Here is a 20123-nt window from a genome sequence, read left to right as displayed (position 1 = left end):
CCCCACAACATTTGGCTTTAAAAGTGAGGGGCAAGGGTGCCTGGGGGCAGGTTGAGCATCCAACTCTTGGTTTTGGCTCAGGTCATGGTCTTAAGGTCCTGAGATGAAGCTCCACATTGGGTTCTGTGTTCAGTGTGGAATCTGCTTGAGGATTCTCTCCTTCTGTTCCTCCCACTCATTCTTTCTCTCTTTCTCTCTAAAAATAAATAAATCTTTTTTAAAAATTATAAAATAAATAAATAAAAGCAAGAGGGGGCCGAATTCCATTAGTTCTTCCAACCAGAGGGACTTAAAGCCTGGAACTTTAAAAATCAGGAGGGCTCAGTTCTGGGAGAGCCTGGAGGGCAATAGGAAGCTAAGTTCCTGCCCTTAAAGAGAAAGCATGACAAACGGATCATGGAGATACAGTGTAGAAGCAGCAGTTTGAAAAATACCTGGAGCACATGGGAGGGAGAGTTATTTACTCATCTCAGAGAATGTCCTGGAGGGACAGGATCACAGGAAGACCCCTCCAGCAACAAAGGAACTGGCAGGTACCATTTCCCTCCCCCCTCCCCCAGCATAAACACACTGCCACCTGTGGGAACCAGTACAGTGCCAACACTCCTTACCTAATGTGCTTACACCAAACCCTGCCTCCATCCTGTTTGCCTCAGTCTTGGTGTGGGTCCCTTACTCCAGAAGACCAGCACAAATCTTGCAATATCATATCTCCAACCCTCATGTTTTGCAGGGCCTCAGTCCTAGCAGCAGCAGCAGCAGTGGGCCCTGCAGAAGTCCAAGGAACACCTTGTTAAAATCATGTGTCCTAGCCACACAGTCCCTGGTCCCAGTGGCTGCAGCTGCAGGTATCATTTTGAAAGTAGACCAGTGCACACCTTGTTAAAACTGCACCCCACCATGGCTGGGAACCAAATACTGCCTACAACAGGCAAAGAGAGTACATACACAGACAAATGGACTGAAGGAAAAAAATGGACAAGACACAACATCAGGGCACATGCAACACACATAGGAAATATCCCTGAAGTGCTAGGTTCTGGTGAACAGAGAACAATGCACTGCAGGACCCTACAGAACCTCTTTTGCATAAGGCTATTAATTTCAAGAGTAGGAGACTAACACAGAAATAGACACAGAGATTTAGACAAAATGACAAAACAGAGGAATAGGTCCCAAATGAAAGAATAGGACAAAACCACAGCAAGAGATCTAAGCAAAATAGATATAAATAATATGCCTGATAGAGGATTTAAAGTAATGATCATAAAGATACTCACTAAACTTGAGAAAAGAGTGGAGGACATCAATGAGACCCTTTAAAAAGAGATAAAAAAGAACCAATCAGATATGAAGAACACAATAAATGAAATAAAAAATACACTAGATGGAATAAGTAGCAGGCTAGAGGAAGCAGAGGAATGATTTAGTGACCTGGAAAAGAGAGTAATGGAAAGTAATCAAACTGAGCAAGTGAGAGGGAAAAAAATATGCAAAATAAAAATAGACTTAGGAACTCAGCTACTCCATCAAATGTAATAACAGTCACATAGGGATCTGAGAAGAAGAGGGAGAAAGAAGGGGACAGAAAATTTATTTGAAGAAATAATAGCTGAAAACTTCCCTAATCTGGCGAAGGAAACAGATATCCAAATGTAGGAGGCACAGAGATAAAGAGGTCCACAACAAGATACATAGTAATTAAAATGATAAAAAGTACTGATAAAGAATTTTAAAAGCATAGGGTGCCTGGGTGGCTCAGTCAGTTAAGCATCTGCCTTCATGATCTCAGGGTCATGGGATCAAGTTCTGAGACGGGCTCCCTGCTCAGTGGGGAGTCTGCTTCTCCCTCTCCCTCTGCCCCTCCCCCTTCCTTATGCTCTCTCTCTCTCAAATAAATAAAATCTTAAAAAAAAAAAAAAAGAATTTTAAAAGCAGCAAGAGACAATAAGACAGTTCCACAAAAGGAGAAACCACATAAGGCTATCAACAGATTTTTCAGCAGAAACTTTGTAGGCCATAAGAGAATGGCATGATATATTTAAAGTGCTGAAAGGAAAAATTGGCAGCCAAGAATACTCAATCCAGCAAGGCTATCATTCAGAAAAAAAAAGGAGAGATAAAGAGCTTCTCAGACAAACAAAAGCTAAAGAAGTTCATGACCACTAAACCAGCCCTATAAGAAATATTAAAGGCGCTGAAATGAAAAACCGTAAGTAATTGATGAAAAGTAAGAAACACAAAAACAGCAAAAATAAGTATATCTGTAAAAATCAGTCAACTGATTCACAAAATACAATGATGTAAAATATGACACCGTATACCTAAAACATGGGGGAGAGAGGAGTAAAGAATGGGTTCAAACTTAAGCAACCATCAACTTATTGCTATTCTTTATAGCAATACAGGCCTACCTCAAGAAACAAGAAAAATCTTAAATAAACAACCTAACCTTACACCTAAAGGATCTAGGAAAAGAACAAACAAAACCTAAAGCCAACAGAAGGAAGGAAATAATAAAGATTAGAGCAGAAATAAATGATATAGAAACTAAAAAAAAAAACAATGGAAGAGATTAATGAAACCAGGAGTTGGTTCTTTGAAAAGATCAATAAAGCTGATAAACTTCTAGCCAGACTCATGGGGGAGGGGTGGGGAGGGACTCAAAAAAAATCACAAATGAAAGAGGAGAAATAACACCTGACACCACAGAAATACAAGTGATTGTAAGAGAATATTATGAAAAATTATATGTCAACAAATTGGACAACCTAGAAGAAATAGATAAATTCCTAGAAACATATTACCTACTAAAATTGAAGCAGGAAAAATTATAAAAATTTGAACAGACTAGTTACCAGCAATGAAATTGAGTAGGTAATGAAAAAACTCCTAACAAACAAAAGTCCAGGACCAGACAGCTTAGCAGGTGAATTCTACCAAGTATTTAAAAAAGAGTTAATACTTATTCTTCTCAAACTATTCAAAAAAAAAGAAAGAGAGAGAGAGGAAGGAAGGAAGGAAGGAAGGAAGGAAGGAAGGAAGGAAGGAAGAAAGGAAAGAGAAAGAAAGAAAGAAGAAAGAGGGGCACCTGGGTGGCTCAGTCATTAAGCGTCTGCCTTCAGCTCAGGTCATGATCCCAGGGTCCTGGGATCGAGCCCCGCATGGGGCTCCCTGCTCCGCGGGAAGCCTGCTTCTCCCTCTCCCACTCCCCCTGCTTGTGTTTCCTCTCTCGCTGTGTCTCTCTCTGTCAAATAAATAAAATCTTTAAAAAAAAAAAAGAAAGAAAGAAGAAGAAAGAAAGAAAGAAAGAAAGAAAGAAAGAAAGAAAGAAAGAAAGAAAGAAAGAAAGAAAAAGACTTCCAAATTCATTCTCTGAGGTCAGCATTATCCTGATACCAAAACCAGACAAAGACACCACAAAAAAAGAGAACTAGAGGCCAACAGCTCTGATGAACATAGCTGCAAAAATCCTCAACAAAATACTGGCAAACTGAATCCAATAATACATTAAAAAATCATTCACCATGATCAAGTAGGATTTATTCCTGGCATGAAAGTGTGGTTCAATATTCACAAAACAATCAACGTGATATGTTACGTCAATAAGAGAAAGGATAAAAATCACATGATCATTTCAATAGATGAAGAAAAAACATTTGCCAAAGTACAGCATCCATTCATGATAAAAACCTTCAACAAAGTATGCTTAGAGGGAACATACTTCAACATAATAAAAGTCTTATAGGAAGACATGGGGTTCCACTCCCTGCACACTAACCACATTCCTGTGCTCACACTTGTGCACTAAGATCATTAGATTACAAACATTATATTACAAGTTGTATAACCAACTCTATTGCAATGTAGTGGGAAAAACCCAGAGTTATCAATCAGGATACATGAATTCTTGTCCAAGATCTTCTGTTCACCAGAACCTAGCATTTCAGGGATGTTTCCTATATGTATTGCATGTGCCCTGCTTTTGTGTCTTCTCCATTTTTTCCTTCAGTCCATTTGTCTGTATTCACTCTCTTTGCCTGTTGTAGGCAGTCTTTGGTTACCAGCCATGGTGGGACGCAGTTTTACGAAAAACCCACAGCTAACATCATCCTCAATGGGGAAAAACTGAGAGCTTTTGCCCTAAGGTCAGGAATAAGATATGGATGTCCACTCTCAACACTTTTATTCAACATAGTACTGGAAGTTCTAGCCACAGCAATCAGGCTACATAAAGAAATAAAAGGCATCCAAACTGGTAAGCAAGTGATCCAAGAGAAACTGATCCAAAAGAAAATATGAATGCTAAATATGGAAGCCACAATCTTTTTATCACCTAATCTCAGAAGTGATGTGCCATCACTTTTTCCATATATGCTTGGTCACAAAGATCAAACTTCGTGTGATGTGGGAGGAGGCTCTACAAGGCATGAATACCAGAGCCATGAATCTCTGAGATATTGGAGGCAGGCTACCACATTCTCCTATACGGTAGTCTTGATCATAGCACCTACCTATCTCCTTGTAGACACCAAACTCTCTAGCTCATTGTACTTTTAGAACATATGGAAAAACTATTTATGCAGAATAGGTGCTCATAAAATGTTATTTTATGAGTTATTTTACATGAGTTCATGTGTATCTTGTTCAAGGAATTTTTTTTTTTTTTTTTTTTAGAGGGAGGGTAGGGGAGGGAAAGAGGAAGAGAGTATCTTAAGCAGGCCCATGCCCAGCGTGAAGCCCTATGTGGGGCTCGATCTCATGACCCTGAGATCCTGACATAGGTTGAGATCAAGAGTCAGTAGCTTAACCAACTGAGCCACCCTGGTGCCCTGTTCAAGGAATTATTTATAGCTTTGTTAAGACAGTTGAGGTCCTGACTTTGACTTTCTCTGAAGGCTAATGAGTCATATGCTGAAACTGTATGTATTACTTGTAACCTAAACTTGAAAACTCATATTCCAAACATATGTCAATGTTAACAAGATGAGTTGTGAATGATAACTGAGTGGCATTAATGTCATTCCATCACCATTACTAAAATGTAGTTAAGAATATGTGCTCTGTCAACCTACCGATAGGGGCTGAATATGCATAGTTGTTTCTATAGGGAGAACGCTGTACATGGCATTTTCAAAGGACTTATATTCCAAGATGAACTCATTTTTTGACTTTAAACAGTTTGTATGTTGCCTTCTACCCTCAGCAGCATGAGACAGATTTACCCCAAATCTAATAGAGACAAGGTGAAATTTCTAATAAAGATTAGAATAGACAATGCATGTGTAAGTGCAATGGAAAGATTTATTCAAGATGATAGTAAGCAAAATTCAATGATTATATATTCATCACTTGAGGCTATTTTATGTTTAACAAGATTGCTTCCCTCTATTTCTTCCCCATACTTTTTCTTTCACCTAGAGCCCCCCAAAAAGGATTCTGTGACATTCTGCATAACAGGTATCCGCGGTTGCATCAAGGACATAGATCTCAGTTGGAACCTAGAAGTTAGGAAAATTGAAGGTAGGCTATTTTCATGGGGGCTAATAGCTGCTTCTCACTTCATCTAAGGAAACTCTTCTACATATTAGGATAAGTAGGATAATTTTGAAATACAATATCAAGTCCCCCAAAGACCAATTAAATCAGAATCCTTAAAAACAGGGTCCTAGTATCATCACTTTTAAAAGATCCACAGTCAATTCTAATATGCAGCATTATTGAGAATAACCAGGGGATGAAATATGAAATGTCAAAGAAGGACATCCACCAAGCAAACAAACAAATAAAAAAATAATTTCATTTTATGCTCAGCAAGTCACAGAATTAGCTTTTTTAAACTCAAAGAGAACAATAGGTTGAATGTGAATCACTGAGTTGTTAATATGCAAATGAAATGTTCTCCTCTAGAATAATAAATCTAGAGCCATAATATGCTTTTGGTCATGCTTTTAATATCAGTGTTTTTCATATTTAAAATATACATAATTATAAATATTGAACTCATTTTCTAGTTTGATTCTCTTATCATTTTATTGTATATTTTTCAATAAGAGAAGGACATATCTATTTCTCTGACACTAATTAGCAAAATAAACAGAACATCTTGGACTAGAATTCATGTATCCTGATTGATAACTCTGGGTTTTTCCCACTACATTGCAATAGAGTTGGTTATACAACTTGTTATATAATGTTTGTAATCTAATGATCTTGGTGCACAAGTGTGAGCACATAGGAATGTGGTTAGTGCGCAGGGAGGGAAACCCCGTGTCTTCCTACAGATACCTGCACTGTCAAACAAGAAAATGCCTGGGACCTGATTGATCCCTTTATAATTAACCATGTCTAGGAATTGCCCTCAGACTAAGGTAATTCCTCATTGCCTCTCTCAGCTTCTCAGCAACCGACTTTGAAATTGTCTCTGAAAAATCAAATTTACTTTGTATTTGCTAAAGAATACAAAGGAAAGATTACCTGTCGTTTTGTTTAAAGGGGACTGTATTTTTAGTACCAGTGAATAGACACTTTTAATTATTAAAAATATAAAAAAATAAACTAGAGGAAACCTGATTTTTTTGAGGGGGGATTCTCATCTATTCTCATCAATTATAATACTATAAAATTGATAGTAAACCAGAAATTTAAAAACATGAAAGGATACTTCAAAGTTTAACATAGTTTAAGAAAACACAACCTCCTAAAAAGGATGACCTTAATATCAAATGCCAAGTCTTTGACTCCATATAAATTGCTCTATTCATTAAAATGTTAAAGCGTGGTACATCATAAAGATGAAAGCCAAGTTTCTTTTCATTACCAATACCCTCCTGTTGAGAATTTGAAAACTTATATTTTAATCAATTCATTTGATCTTTTCAAATTAAATTATCCCCTAAGTGAACTAGATGAAAAATAAATTATATTAAAATTAATGCTCTTCCTCATTTTTTTCAAATATGAACTACAATAATTTCTTCTAGTTTTCAGTGATATTTTTAGATAATAAACTTCTGTCTTAAGCTCCCTCTTGCTATATAGAATCCCACTTTATTAATATTGGAACAAGGTTTGAAATGAGCCTAATTGGTCTTATAATTTGGGAGAAATAGCTAGGATATATTGCATACCTTTGAGCAAGTTTTGTGGGCAAGTATGCACAGTTTTTATAATGTTTTGTTTTCTTTTTTACCATGAGGAAATATTTGTTAGAATGCATTTTGTAAATAGAATGTATGACTTTATTGAACATGTGGTTGTGTACAGCATAACCATGGTAACTCTGCACTGAGAGTTCAGGGGAACTCTTCTTTCTTCTGGCAACAGGGAACTCCTCAACCTTGGGGCTCATACCTAACACCTAAGTAGATGGTGGTCAGCAAATGTCTATTACATTAAAATGAGATATAAGAACTGAATGGTGAGGCCTTTCATTCTCTTCCAACTGTAAATTCACACAGAAGTAGTTACACAATGCTATATACTAAATCCCAACCCCTATCCAGTAAGAGTTCATTGCCCAAGACTTTGTTGGTAAGTCAAGTTACAACATTATTGAGGGAAATGCTGACCATAAGTCTGGTTAAGCTACTTGTATTGGATTTTCCTTGAATTTTTTTGAGATAAAGAAGTTAGAGTTGTTTTGATTATGCCACTATGTTGACTTATTGATAATCAGTCGAAACTAATATAATGATTAGAAATATTTTTATATCACTTGGGAGATAAAACCTACAAGATAGTGGTGAAAAATGAAAAAAATGAAAAACAGTTTCATTTTATGACTTTCAAACTGATACTATCAGCTGATGGTGGAGGAAGATTGACATATGCTAAAACATTTAAAATAATTCTGTTGGAGACAGCTATTGACTCTGTTCAATTGACTCAAAAAGGAAGAATGTGATGGTAAATAAAATTATAGTTATTCCTTTATTGATTCAACTTGCAACAGTACATTTTAAAGAGATACATGTTTATAACATTTATTACCTACATAAAATCAGTAGAAATTAAAAGGTTTGCATAAATGGCAGAAAGCTCACTTTAACTATTGTTGCCATCTCCTATTCTATATGGAGGAGGGTTCATTTGGGTAGAAGTTTGAGTTTGTATCACACCCAAAGTAGTCCAAAGTAGTGTCACAAATACAATGATATAGAAGTTTTCAAATTCCACTGAAGTATTACTGTTATTAATCTTTTATTCTGTTAATGCTATTAACTGGTATTAATCTGTTATTAATGTGTTCACTGGCAGATAGAAAATGTTCTAGCTATTTTAAGGAAAAGCAATGTTTATAAAATTATTGGAAGAATCATAGGAGGAGGTTACAGGCTGAATTTCCAGAAAGAATTCCCAGAACAATCCTGGGAATTGGGCTAGCCAGCAAATGACACACTCAGAAAGTTGGACAATGAAGAAGCCGATGTCATGTTTATTGGCTCCAGATTACAACAGTTTAGCTGAACTCCCAGAATAAATCTGTAGTTATCAGAACTACTGACATCCACTAGATGAGGAAAACTGCTGTCTTACACACTGGGGTATCACTTCTACTTCAGAGACCATGCAAGGGCATTGGATCAACAGAGTGCAAAACAAGCATGGATCCCTTTTGGGATCTATGGTTTCATTTTTAATTTGGTAGATTTTTTGTATTATAATTGTTTCATCAGAATAAATTATTATAATACTTTTAAACAAATGATTGTCTATGTTTATTGTGTAAGCTGCAGCATTATGAATTGCACATTATCACTGATGTGGTATCACATATGTACTGACAAAGTTGGTAACAAATTTTGTTACAAAAATGTGATTTTTTTTTTCAGATAACTCTTTTTCAGAAGTGGCAGTTAGCTAAGATATATGATTCTCCGGAAATAGTAATCCTTATTATTATTGCAACTAAATTTTGTTAAGATTTGGCACAAGTTGAAGATGATATGTCTTGGCAGGAGCTCAAATTGTAATTATAGCATCACTGTTCCTAAATAAGTTTGCATTTTGAAACATAATTCAGTGTCCCATTAGGATGTAAATCCAAGATTATAGGAAGTTTTTCAAGGTAGAATATCACTTTAGAATGCAAAAATCCATTTGGATAGTCACTCAGGAAAAATCAAATGATCAGATGACAGATTTCTGGATCTGAATGCAAAGTCATTTATTGTTAGAGCTTCTGTGATGAAAATAACAAGTAAACATACCTATAATTTTTAATAGTTCTTGGTAGATGGGGAGAATATATTGCTTAGCCTGATATTTTCTGTATCACATGTTTCTAAATATCTAGATGAACCATGAGAAACTATGGACACTGAGAAACAAACTGAGGGTTCTAGAGGGGAGGGGAGTAGGGGGATGGGTTAGGCCAGTGATGGGTATTAAGGAGGGCACATACTGCATGGATCACTGGGTGTTATATGCAAGCAATGAATCATGGAACACTATATCAAAAATTAATGATGTAATGTATGATGATTAACATAACGTAATAAAAAAAGAAAAAAAAAGGTGTGTGTGTGTGTGTGTGTGTGTGTACAAAATAGAATATTATTCAGCCATAAAAAAGAATGAAATCTTGGCATTTGCAAAGACATGGATGAGCAAGAGAGTATATGCTAAGCAAAATAAGTCAGTCAGATAAAAACAAATACCATATGATTTCACTCATATGTGGAACTTAAGAAGCAAAACAAACGAGCAAAGGGAAAAAGAGAAGCAAACCAAGAAACAGACTCTTAACTAAAGAGAACAAACTGATGGTAACCAGTGGGGAGGTGGGTGGGGGAATGGGTGAAATAGGTGTTGGGGATTTGGGAGGGCTCTTGTTGTGATGAGCACCGGGTGATATATGGACTTGTTGAATCACTGTATTGTACACCTGAAACTAACACTGTATGTTAACTATACTGGAATCAAAATTTTAAAAATAAAGAAAAAAGAAAATAAAAAAAAAGATCATGCATATCTGATTACATTACCAAAATCAAGGCTCAGATGAAAATGTTTGTAATTTACTAAAATAAGCAAATTTCCAAGATTTTCAATATTTGTATGGTTAGGTGCAGCTAGCTTAACAGGACAATGTGTAGTAAGGGCTTAGCAGTTGAAATATAAATCAACAGTGTGATGAGAGTGGTCAAAATGCCAAAGCAACCATTGGCTGAATCTATGAAAATACAGTTTTCAAGAGAAAAGATGCAGTGCCTCTTCTTTATATTGTGCTGTTCACCTGTTGGAGAAAGGGTTGTTCTGGGCACCACACTTTAAAAATGATATTGATAGACTATACTCTAGACCCGAAAAGTTAAGTAAGTTATAAATGATCCTTAAACCCTATGATATGCCTACTGGTTAAACAAAAATGAATAGACCAAATTTTATGTATAATAATTTAGGATAAGAAAAGTTTAAACATTCGATCGATATTGAGTAACTTCTCAAAATGAGGGCTTCCTTGAAAATTGAAACTTTTTAAGTAATGAAATGATAATCGTATACTGATTTTACTAATATGCAAATACCTTTAAAGTTATTAAATAGGTGCCGGTTGGGCTAGATATTCTTTAAAATCACTTCCAAGAGGGGCGCCTGGGTGGTGAAGTCGATTAGGCCACCGACTGTTGGTTTCGGTTTAGGTTGTGATCTCAAGGTCATGAGATTGAGCCCCCTGTCGAGCTCTGCATTCAAGGTGGAGTCTGCCTAAATTTCTCTCTTCCTCTCCCTCAGCCCCTCCCCCCCACCTCTCTCTCTCTAAAATAAAATAAATCTTTAAAAAAAAATAGCTTCCAGGGTGCCTGGGTGGCTCAGTCATTAAGCGTCTGCCTTCGGCTCAGGTCATGATCCCAGCATCCTGGGATCGAGCCCCGCATCGGGTTCCCTGCTCAGCGGGAAGCCTGCTTCTCCCTCTCCCACTCCCCCTGCTTGTGTTCTTTCTCTCGCTGTCTCTCTCTCTCTGTCAAATAAATAAATAAAATCTTAAAAAAAAATAGCTTCCAAGATTCTGAAATTTCAGCTTCAATTAGCCATGTAATGACCTATTTCCTCAGTACAAGATAAAGCTACTACTTTATTTGCTTTTACAAGTCTGTACTAGACAGGTTACCAGGAAGATTTACCTCCAGCCAAAAATTAAAAATAACACAAGCCAATTACACTTTGAAACAAATAGGAAATTGAAATCTTCTCAGGGTATTTATATTCTTTTTTTTCTAAAGATTTTATTTATTCATTTGTCAGAGAGAGAGCACAAGTGGGGGAGAGGCAGGTAGAGGGAGAAGCAGACTCCCCGCTGAGTGGGGAGCCTGATGCAGCACTCAATCCCAGGACCCTGGGATCACAACCTGAGCTGGAGGCAGATGTTTAACTGACTGAGCCACCCAGGTATCCCAGGGTATTTTGTGGGTTTTTTGGGGTTTTTTGGTGAAAAAATTTTTATTTAGATTTAGCCAGCTGGACTCAGTTTAGATGATTCCAATTTTGTTGGCAACATCCAAAGCATCATAGTCAGGAGCCAGTCGAACATATGCCTTCTTCTCTCCATCAGGCTTAATCAAGGTGTTAACCTTGGCCACGTCAATGTCATAGAGCTTCTTCACAGCCTGTTTGATCTGGTGTTTATTGTTCTTGACATCCACAATGAACACAAGTGTGTTATTGTCTTCTATTTTCTTCCCGGCTGACTCAGTGGTCAGGGGGAACTTGATGATGGCATAGTGATCAAGCTTGTTTCTCCTGGGGGCGCTCTTTCCAGGATATTTGGGCTGCCTCCGTAGACGCGGTGTCTTGGGTCGTCTGAATGTAGGTGACGTGCGGATCTTCTTTTTTTTGTGACTGTGGACGCCTTTCAGCACCACTTTCTTGGCCTTCAAAGCCTTTGCTTTGGCTTCAGCTTTGGGAGGGGCTGGGGCTTCCTTCTTAGCCTTCAGCGCCATCTTCGTAAAAGGGCAGTATTTTATGTTCTTAACAGAACTTTCCAATCAAGTACCGATGCCTGTGGACGTATTCCTCTTTGACCCCTCCCAGGGACAGGATGTGGGTAGGAATAGGAGGAAATTTTATATTCCTTGATGTTGGTGCAAGAGACAGAAGAGTTAAGGGAACAGCCACCATTGCAATCCCATTTCACTTGTCTTAGTCTGAGTTGCCTGAGAAAATATTGAGTCTCCGAGATTTACGTGCAGGAAGGGATTAACTGCAGAGTGTTCTGGGGAGCAAAACTTATAGGTGACTGCATCAGCCCTGGGAGAGTTACAAGTTGAACTGGCTGTCAAAGTGGGAGTCCCTTGGTCCAATGTGATATTATGTCTGATTTTGTATTGCTAAATCAAACACTCAATAAGGCCTTAAGTAGTAATGCTGGCTTAGTCACTGATGGCAGGAAAAGCAAATAAAAACCCAGAATATACACTGATTCCAGTCAAGATGAATTGCTGCCATTTCTAATGTTAAGCTGCTGCCAAGTAGCTAATTTGTCTCCTTGAGGGGTGAATCAGGGTGGTCTGCATTGGAGACTGTTGCTGGCAGGTTGGCCATTTGGAGACTGGACACAGATCAGTCTCAGTGAGTGGGAGCCTTTTATACCCCTCCACACTGGTACCATGGAGACTCCATTCCTGCACCTGTTGTGTTTGCACTGGGGTGGTCTGACCAAGGTAACTGATGCCACTACCAGGTCTTTCAGTCTACTTGGTTGTTGGATGTCTCTTCTGTGGTAGATGCTCTCTGGGGGGAATTAACACATGATAAAATTTCTTCACATTTTATGACCATATGGTTATATGTCTATCCTTGCGTCACTTACCCAGAGCTCCTTGTTCTTATTCTTCCAGTCTATCTCCTTCCAGTACCCTGACCAATTCATCTCTACTCCTGAGTTAATAGTATTCTTTACATGGACCACTTGTCTTTCCACATAATGTGAACTTTAAGATACACTGCCCAAACAATGCTTTTTGGGAGGACTTCCCACACCACTGTTTTTCAAGGCATCCATGAATGGAGCTGTCTTGTAGCATGGTCCATTTTTGGCTTGGGACTACATACCAAGATGACCCCTCTGTGACCCAAAGTTGGCTCATTTACAACTCCCACGGATTGCCTTCTCTAACCCTCCCCCTAACACACCACCCACCTGCACCAAAATAACCATAGTGGTAGCTTAGGGAAAAATGAAGCCAAGGTAGATGACATGAGATTCTACATCTTCAGATTACAGTTTACATGATTCTGGATGTACCACTTTTATTTTAAGATTGACTGTTTTTGGATGCCTGGGTGGCTCAGTCGGTGAAGCAGCTGCCTTCAGCTCAGGTCATGATCCCAGGGTCCTGGAATTTGTCCCATGGCGGGCTCTCTGCTCAGTGGGGAGCCTGCTTCTCCCTCTCCCTCTGCCTGCTGCTCCCTCTGCTTGTGCTCTCTCACTCTCTCTCTGTCAAATAAATAAATGAAGTCTTTAAAAAAAAAAAGATTGACTGTTTTTGGACCTGCCCAATCTTATGATTTGATGAGTTGGACAGAATCTAACTCATGATGGCAGCTTTTCATTTGATATACCACCAAAAAGTACCTCATCTCCTCCAGGTCATAAAAGTGTAGTTAACATTCTACTTGGGTTTCTTGAAAGCATTATATAAAAATAGATTGCTATTACCTGGGTATATAATGAGATTGGCTCTAGAGACATTCCCTGCTAGTAGCTAATGGAACTCAAAGAAAGCTTACCTGGGTGTCATTTGTTTATGAGCAAAGGTAAAGAATTTCAAAGAAACATGACTCAAAGTAGGTTAACAACTGTTGACCTAGTAACCTCAACAACATATGGATGGTAATTGAAGCTATGTGATTGGATAGACTTAGCCAGAGGGGGTATGTAAAGTAAGGAAAAGAGAGGGTCAACTAATAACATTGTTTTAATAGAAGGAAAGAATAAGATCCTGAGGAAGACTGAAGACAAAGAAGTATAATAAAAATCCAGGGGAATGTGGTCTCAAAAAAATAACAGGAAAGAATTATTTTTAAAAGGAATACTTATAATTTCAAAGACCTTAGGTATTAAGGGATAAGAAGAATGTATATAATAATAATTAACTAAGTGAATGTACATAAAGATTGTTTGCTCTGTAAGATGATAGGAATTTGAAGAGTGTGGTTTCTAGATATGAGATTTGAGACCACATTAAATGCTGATGGGAAAATACTAAAATAGAAGGCTTTGTTGAAAATAAGAGAATGGCAGCAAATAAGAGTTTCCACTGTTTCTAGGTAACCCATCAATGCAAAGAAAATTTCTTTTTTTATTAACATTTAAGTAGAACTTAGAAGTCTATTTTCCCAGAATGCTGTAGAAGGGATTTCTGCATTTGAAAGGAAATCAGACTAAATGTCTTTCTGTAGGGCGCCTGGGTGGCTCAGTTGGTTAAATGTCTTTCTGTAGGTCTTCTCCCAAACCCAATATTCTTTACTTTTATGATCACTGAAGTAATCATATTTTTCTATTTGTTTAGTTGACTTGATTCAGCTACTTAAATGATAAATTTTATATTTATGAAGAGTAGGCAAATGATTTCTAGCTCTGGCAAGATGATGCATTAAGATGATGGGTCATTTTTTTCAATTCAATCAACTAGAGATGTTAGTTGAAAGTGAATATGCAAATTATACTTAATTCTCTAATACTGAGCCCGAGTTATGTACACATGTGATTTCATATCATTTAGTATTAGCACATACCTTAGCAGATATTATTAATAGTAATGAGATTATGACTTATCAAATGTCTCCATTGACAAAATACATTTTCAAGTGCTTTTCTTATTTAATTCTTACAGTAACTGAATTATTTCTAATTTACATCCAATTCCTATAAAATGAATATATCTCATATTCTTGCATGTTAAATAACACATATTTATTCTAATTAAAAATGCTTTTAATCTGCCCTTTCATCATTATTATGTTTTCATGATTTAATTCATTTACTTATTTTTTACTACTAGTAAGCTATTCATATTTTTACCAAACTCTGTATACATCAGAGAATAAACAATCTTAATACTGCCAAATTTAGTGGATTTCTAGCCACTGGAAAGTAGCTACTTGCAAAGTTGATTTACTATATTTGAGATATGTGAGCTGCTGAATAAAAGAACCAGAGGACATATTTTGTTTACTAGTAGGTTCTTATCAGCGTTATATATTTTTTTAAGATTTTGTTCTTAACTAATCTTTACACACAACGTGGTGCTTGAAACCCACAACCCCAAGATAAAACTCTTGAGTTGTATCCTCCACTGACTGAGCCAGCCAGGCACCCTGCATCAGCCTTATATTCTAACTAAATAAATATTACCGATTTTTATATATTTTTATTTTTTAATATTACCAATTTTTAAAGCATTATCATAGTTTAGTGATATACAAAGAGTCTAAAATATAAACCCCCCTTTTATTATTTTCTGAATTATTTTCATTGATCCATTGCTCATAATGGTTCATAGTTTTCTTGTGTCTACAATTCCTTTTGAATTATTGACACTGCTGTTTCTAATTCAAGTTAAATAACGCTAATGCCTTAAAATATGATTCCAAGCAGTCTAAGAAAATGGAAGCCTGGCTGAACTATTTGCCTTTTTACTCCTAATGCCATTTTTATTTATTAGTTCTTCATCACCAATCAGACTTCTTTTTGGGTTCTCAAATTGTTGTCAAACTGAGACGGTGGCTCAACTCTCTGCCCCCCAAAGTAAATACTCATAGGTAATTATCTATCATAGTAAACATATGGATGCACACACATATGCATACAGACACACACACACACCAAAAACAAAATTTTAAGAATTGAAAATTTTCATGATAGTTGGGAAGAGGAGAAAGGACAGGTGCTTACAGTATACTTCTAGATCTATTTTAAATATTTACTAATAGTTGAGGAATTATTTATTCTTAGTCTTATTCTTAATAAAATACATAATCTTTTAATTATATGAAAATGGGTGCAGATAGGGATATGCTGAGGAACTTTGCAAAACCCAAGGTAATCATACTCACTTTAAAAAATCCAAGTGAAACACAAGTCATTTCTAATATGCTTCACCTAACTAAATCAGGGAACTGATTTATTGATTGATTGATTGAGTATAGCTGACACATAATGTTACATTAGTTCCAGGTATACAACATAGTGATTCAATAACTATGCTATGCTATGCTCACTACAATTATAACTACCATCTGTCACCACTCAGTACTGTTATACCATTGACTATATTCCCTATGCTGTACTTTTTATTCCTGTGACTTATTCATTCCATAACTGGAAGCTTCCCTGTATTATTTAATCTGTAAATCAACAAGTCCTTACGTGAAGACTAAATACCCAGGGATACCAATACTGAGAAATTCATCAGAGGTTCATTCACCACAGTGCCACTGTCTTCGTGGGCAGCCTTGTAACAAGGAAAGTCAAAAGTTTAGGAGATATGTGAATGTCTTTACTCTTCATTCATTTATCACAAATTATTTTAACATATACTATTGCTCAACACTTCTATAGTTTCTAATAGGAAAAATGTGATCTGGAAAGAGAGAAAGAGAAGAGAGAAGGAAATACATGAGACATGGCCTGGGGAGAAAAATCAGCATTATTAATATTTTGGAATCTGCCTTTTCTGATTCTTGAACATAAGGACCTAATAACTGAAAATGCCTTATATATATAACTCAACTGCAAATTATAATTTTCAACTTTATTTCCAATTGTACACCCAATATGCGTTCATAACTATAAGAGATATATTGTCTCTTAAGAATAGACGGGGGTTGGAAAATTTATAGTCTAACTATTCAAGCCCTGAACAATTTAGAATTGACTTCAATTGAGGTCCATGTGGATAATTGTGTTTTTTGGTGTACATCAAATGGACCCCTGGGCATTTATTAAGTTAGGCAGGCCACAACTACCATGATTATATTCATTAGGGAACCCCAAGGGGTCTGTTCTAGATCTCTAAATTTTCTTGGAATTTCCAAGAGCAATTTTTCTCAGAGCCTCCAAAACTAAATTATAAAATACTGGATTATAAAGTCCACACAGTGGTAGGTTCCCTAACAAACTGTGCTTAGTAATCAGGCGTTGAAATATATTTATATTCCTTAGTTTAAATGAGTCATTAAAATTTTATGATTATATATTTAAAATATGTTCATTAAATGGGCCTTTTGAACATGTCAGTGAAATGAATCATTTCTTTTATTTAACGATACTTAAAATAACAATATCCAGCAAACTCTAGAAAGTGTTGAAATGACTGCATATTCATTTTCACATTTATTTTTTGTTTAGAATCAATGCATTTAGATGTGGCTTTTCCATGTTAATGCAACTTCCTCATTCATGAGATAACATGACCCAGGGCAAAGATCTGGAGTTAGAGAGATGTGATCTAAAAATTGCCCAAGTTCCATCTTCAGGTGAGCTACATATCATATCTGAGCTTTAGTTTTCTCACCTGTAAAATGAAAATAATATGTATACTTACCAGGACAGTTCTTGGTAAGCAGAGATGATTCTGTAACTTGACAGACACATAATTAGTATGCAATAACACAGTATTACATAAATAGTGGATGGTATTGTCTATAATCCTTTTTTCTTAAATCACTTTGCATTATCCTATTATATTGATAGAACTAAAGCAGTTTATTATATTTTTGTTAAATTTAATAATTACAAACCTAGCTGGGCAGAGCTAACACCCTTGCTTCCCCCTTCACTGAGAAACAAGACAAAGTGTCTTAAGAATAAATACAATTTGCATCCAGATTCTTTGGAAAATAATCTAGTTTTCCAGACTTGTTTATGTTACTTCAGAAACTTGTTTTCCCCAAAAGTCCTACACTGTATCTTGTGCTTTAAAATTTCACTCTTCTATCTCTTGTAGGTACAGTAGAAATATGGATGAAATATCTCGCTTGTTGTACTTTATAGTGATGCTAGTCACTGTCTCACTTTTGTTACTTTATAAATATATGTTATTGTGCAAACATCCAATTTCTTTTGTCTCGTGCTCTTTTTATTAAACCATCTCTAAAATTCCTGAAATGTATATTGACTATTGTCTGAATTTTGGATCTCCGTTCTACATTGCCCAAAGGTTATTGACAATGATACAGATCTTGACTTAATGTGTTTTGATAAACTCATCATAAGTTGAAAGTATCATAAGTTGAAAATGCATTTAATATACCTAAACTACCAAATTTCACAGCTTAGCCTGGCCTACCTTCAATGTGCTCAAAACACTTACATTAGCTTACCATTGAGCAAATTATCTAACATAAAGCCTATTTTATAGTAACGTGTTGAATATCTCATGTCATTGATGGAATACTTTGCTGAAAGTGAAAAACAGAATAGCTGTGCAGGTATAAAGGGTTAGAAGTGTCTCAGTTGCTTATCCTTGTGATCACGTGGCTGACTGGGAGTTGCTACTGCCCAGCATCATATCACTACCCCCAGAAAAGATCCAAATTCGAAATTCAAAATACGGTTCCTACTAAATGCATATCATCATAAAGTCAAAAAATCCTAAGTTGAACCACTGTAAGGCAAGGACCGTGTGTATTTTACTAGCCCAGAAAATTACCTCCTCATTTCCTATGGTGCTGGACACTTTAGGATTGTGTTCACTTATGTTATTTCCAAGTGCATTTTTAAGTGTATATATGATTTTAATTATTCTCCAGCTCCCATCAATTCAGAACACCACAGAATTTCCATAGATGATTATAGAGTTACAGTCTGCACATTGCTGAGGGGGGGCTGCTAAATGGTGTCACAGAGGAATCGGCAAGTGAAGTGACTGCACACAAGTCATTATTTTTTAATTTAGACCCCAAATCAGAAAATGTTCTTCATTCCATAAGGGCTTTAAAAAAAATGGGCCTGCTAGCAGCCCAGTGTGAAGAATAATTGCTGATTGTGACAGATCAATAGCACCCAATTTAGAAAGACTGTAGAATTCCATAACTGTAATTTTGTAAATCATTTTTGAGGAAAGCAAAATATTTGCAGCAATTAATGAATTAGAACTCAAAATACCAGAAAAGCAGAAATTAATAAGGCACAAGTCATTTGGGTCAGAAACTACAAACGAATATATCTGACTTAAATATACACCTCAGAAAAGATCTAATCTGGGCAGAACTAGGGAGCACTGGAGACATGTTCATGAGCCCACTCCTTTGATTAGCTTGTTGTATCTAAGTAAGTAAAGCTCAGGAACTATTTCAAGCTTAGAAATAGCATAGCAGGGGCGCTGAGTGGCTCAGTTGTTGAGCGTGTCTGCCTTCAGCTCAGGTCATGATCCCAGCGTCCTGGAATCGAGCCCCGCATGGGGCTCCCTGTTCCGCGGGAATGCTGCTTCTCCCTCTCCCACTCCCTCTGCTTGTGTTCCCTCTTTCGCTGTGTCTCTCTCTGTCAAATAAATAAATAAAATCTTAAAAAAAAAAAAAAGAAATAGCATAGCAGCTATTTTGCATGTTTTGATGCAAATAATTTTCTTGGAAACATGTCTCATTTTTATGTCTCCTCCTTTGGTTCATCATGCCTTCTATACTTTCGTGCTTCTGCTAATTATTTAACACATTCCAGGCTTAAGCATGTTTACTATTTCATGGGCCTTCTCTAAAGGTCAAGATTCTTAGGTATGCATACTTCCTTCTCAAAAGATGTCACAAAATCTCTCTTCATATCTATAAATTCTCCAATTGTTATCTTTATTCTGCAAAACCTATGATTCTCCCAACCAACCTAGAAGTAAGTAGATATGGAGGAAGAATAAGATTATTTGAGAGATTTTATTCTGTATAACACTGAATTAGTGCAGTTTGTAGGAGTGTGCTTAAAGTGTGGAATGTTTCTTATTAATTTAAGCATGGGCTGAGGGATTAGAAAGCCTTTTAGGTGGGGGGATAGGGAAAAATCATTGAAGCTTGCTAAGATTTTAAATTTTAAGTTATTCTGCTTACTTTTCCTTTATGGCCACAAATAAGATGAGAGTTAATATTCAGTGATGATACAAAAGAAAGAATCAAAAAATATTTTAATTTTT

The 20123-nt window shown here is 36.4% G+C and overlaps 1 protein-coding gene across 1 annotated transcript; it reads right to left on the bottom strand.

Annotated features, from left to right (window-relative positions):
• Positions 1 to 11423: 11423 nt before the first annotated feature.
• LOC116634277 (60S ribosomal protein L23a-like) lies at positions 11424 to 11942 on the bottom strand. Its single transcript, XM_032407411.1, has one exon. It carries the CDS (start codon positions 11940 to 11942, stop codon positions 11472 to 11474), a length of 471 nt encoding a protein of 156 aa, XP_032263302.1. The 3' UTR covers positions 11424 to 11471.
• Between the last annotated feature and the right edge of the window lie 8181 nt (positions 11943 to 20123).

This window comes from Phoca vitulina, unplaced genomic scaffold (assembly GCF_004348235.1).
Source record: "Phoca vitulina isolate PV1807 unplaced genomic scaffold, GSC_HSeal_1.0 scaffold9, whole genome shotgun sequence".
NCBI classification, from domain to species: Eukaryota; Metazoa; Chordata; class Mammalia; order Carnivora; family Phocidae; genus Phoca; species Phoca vitulina.
This window is presented reverse-complemented; position numbering and strand designations above follow the sequence as displayed.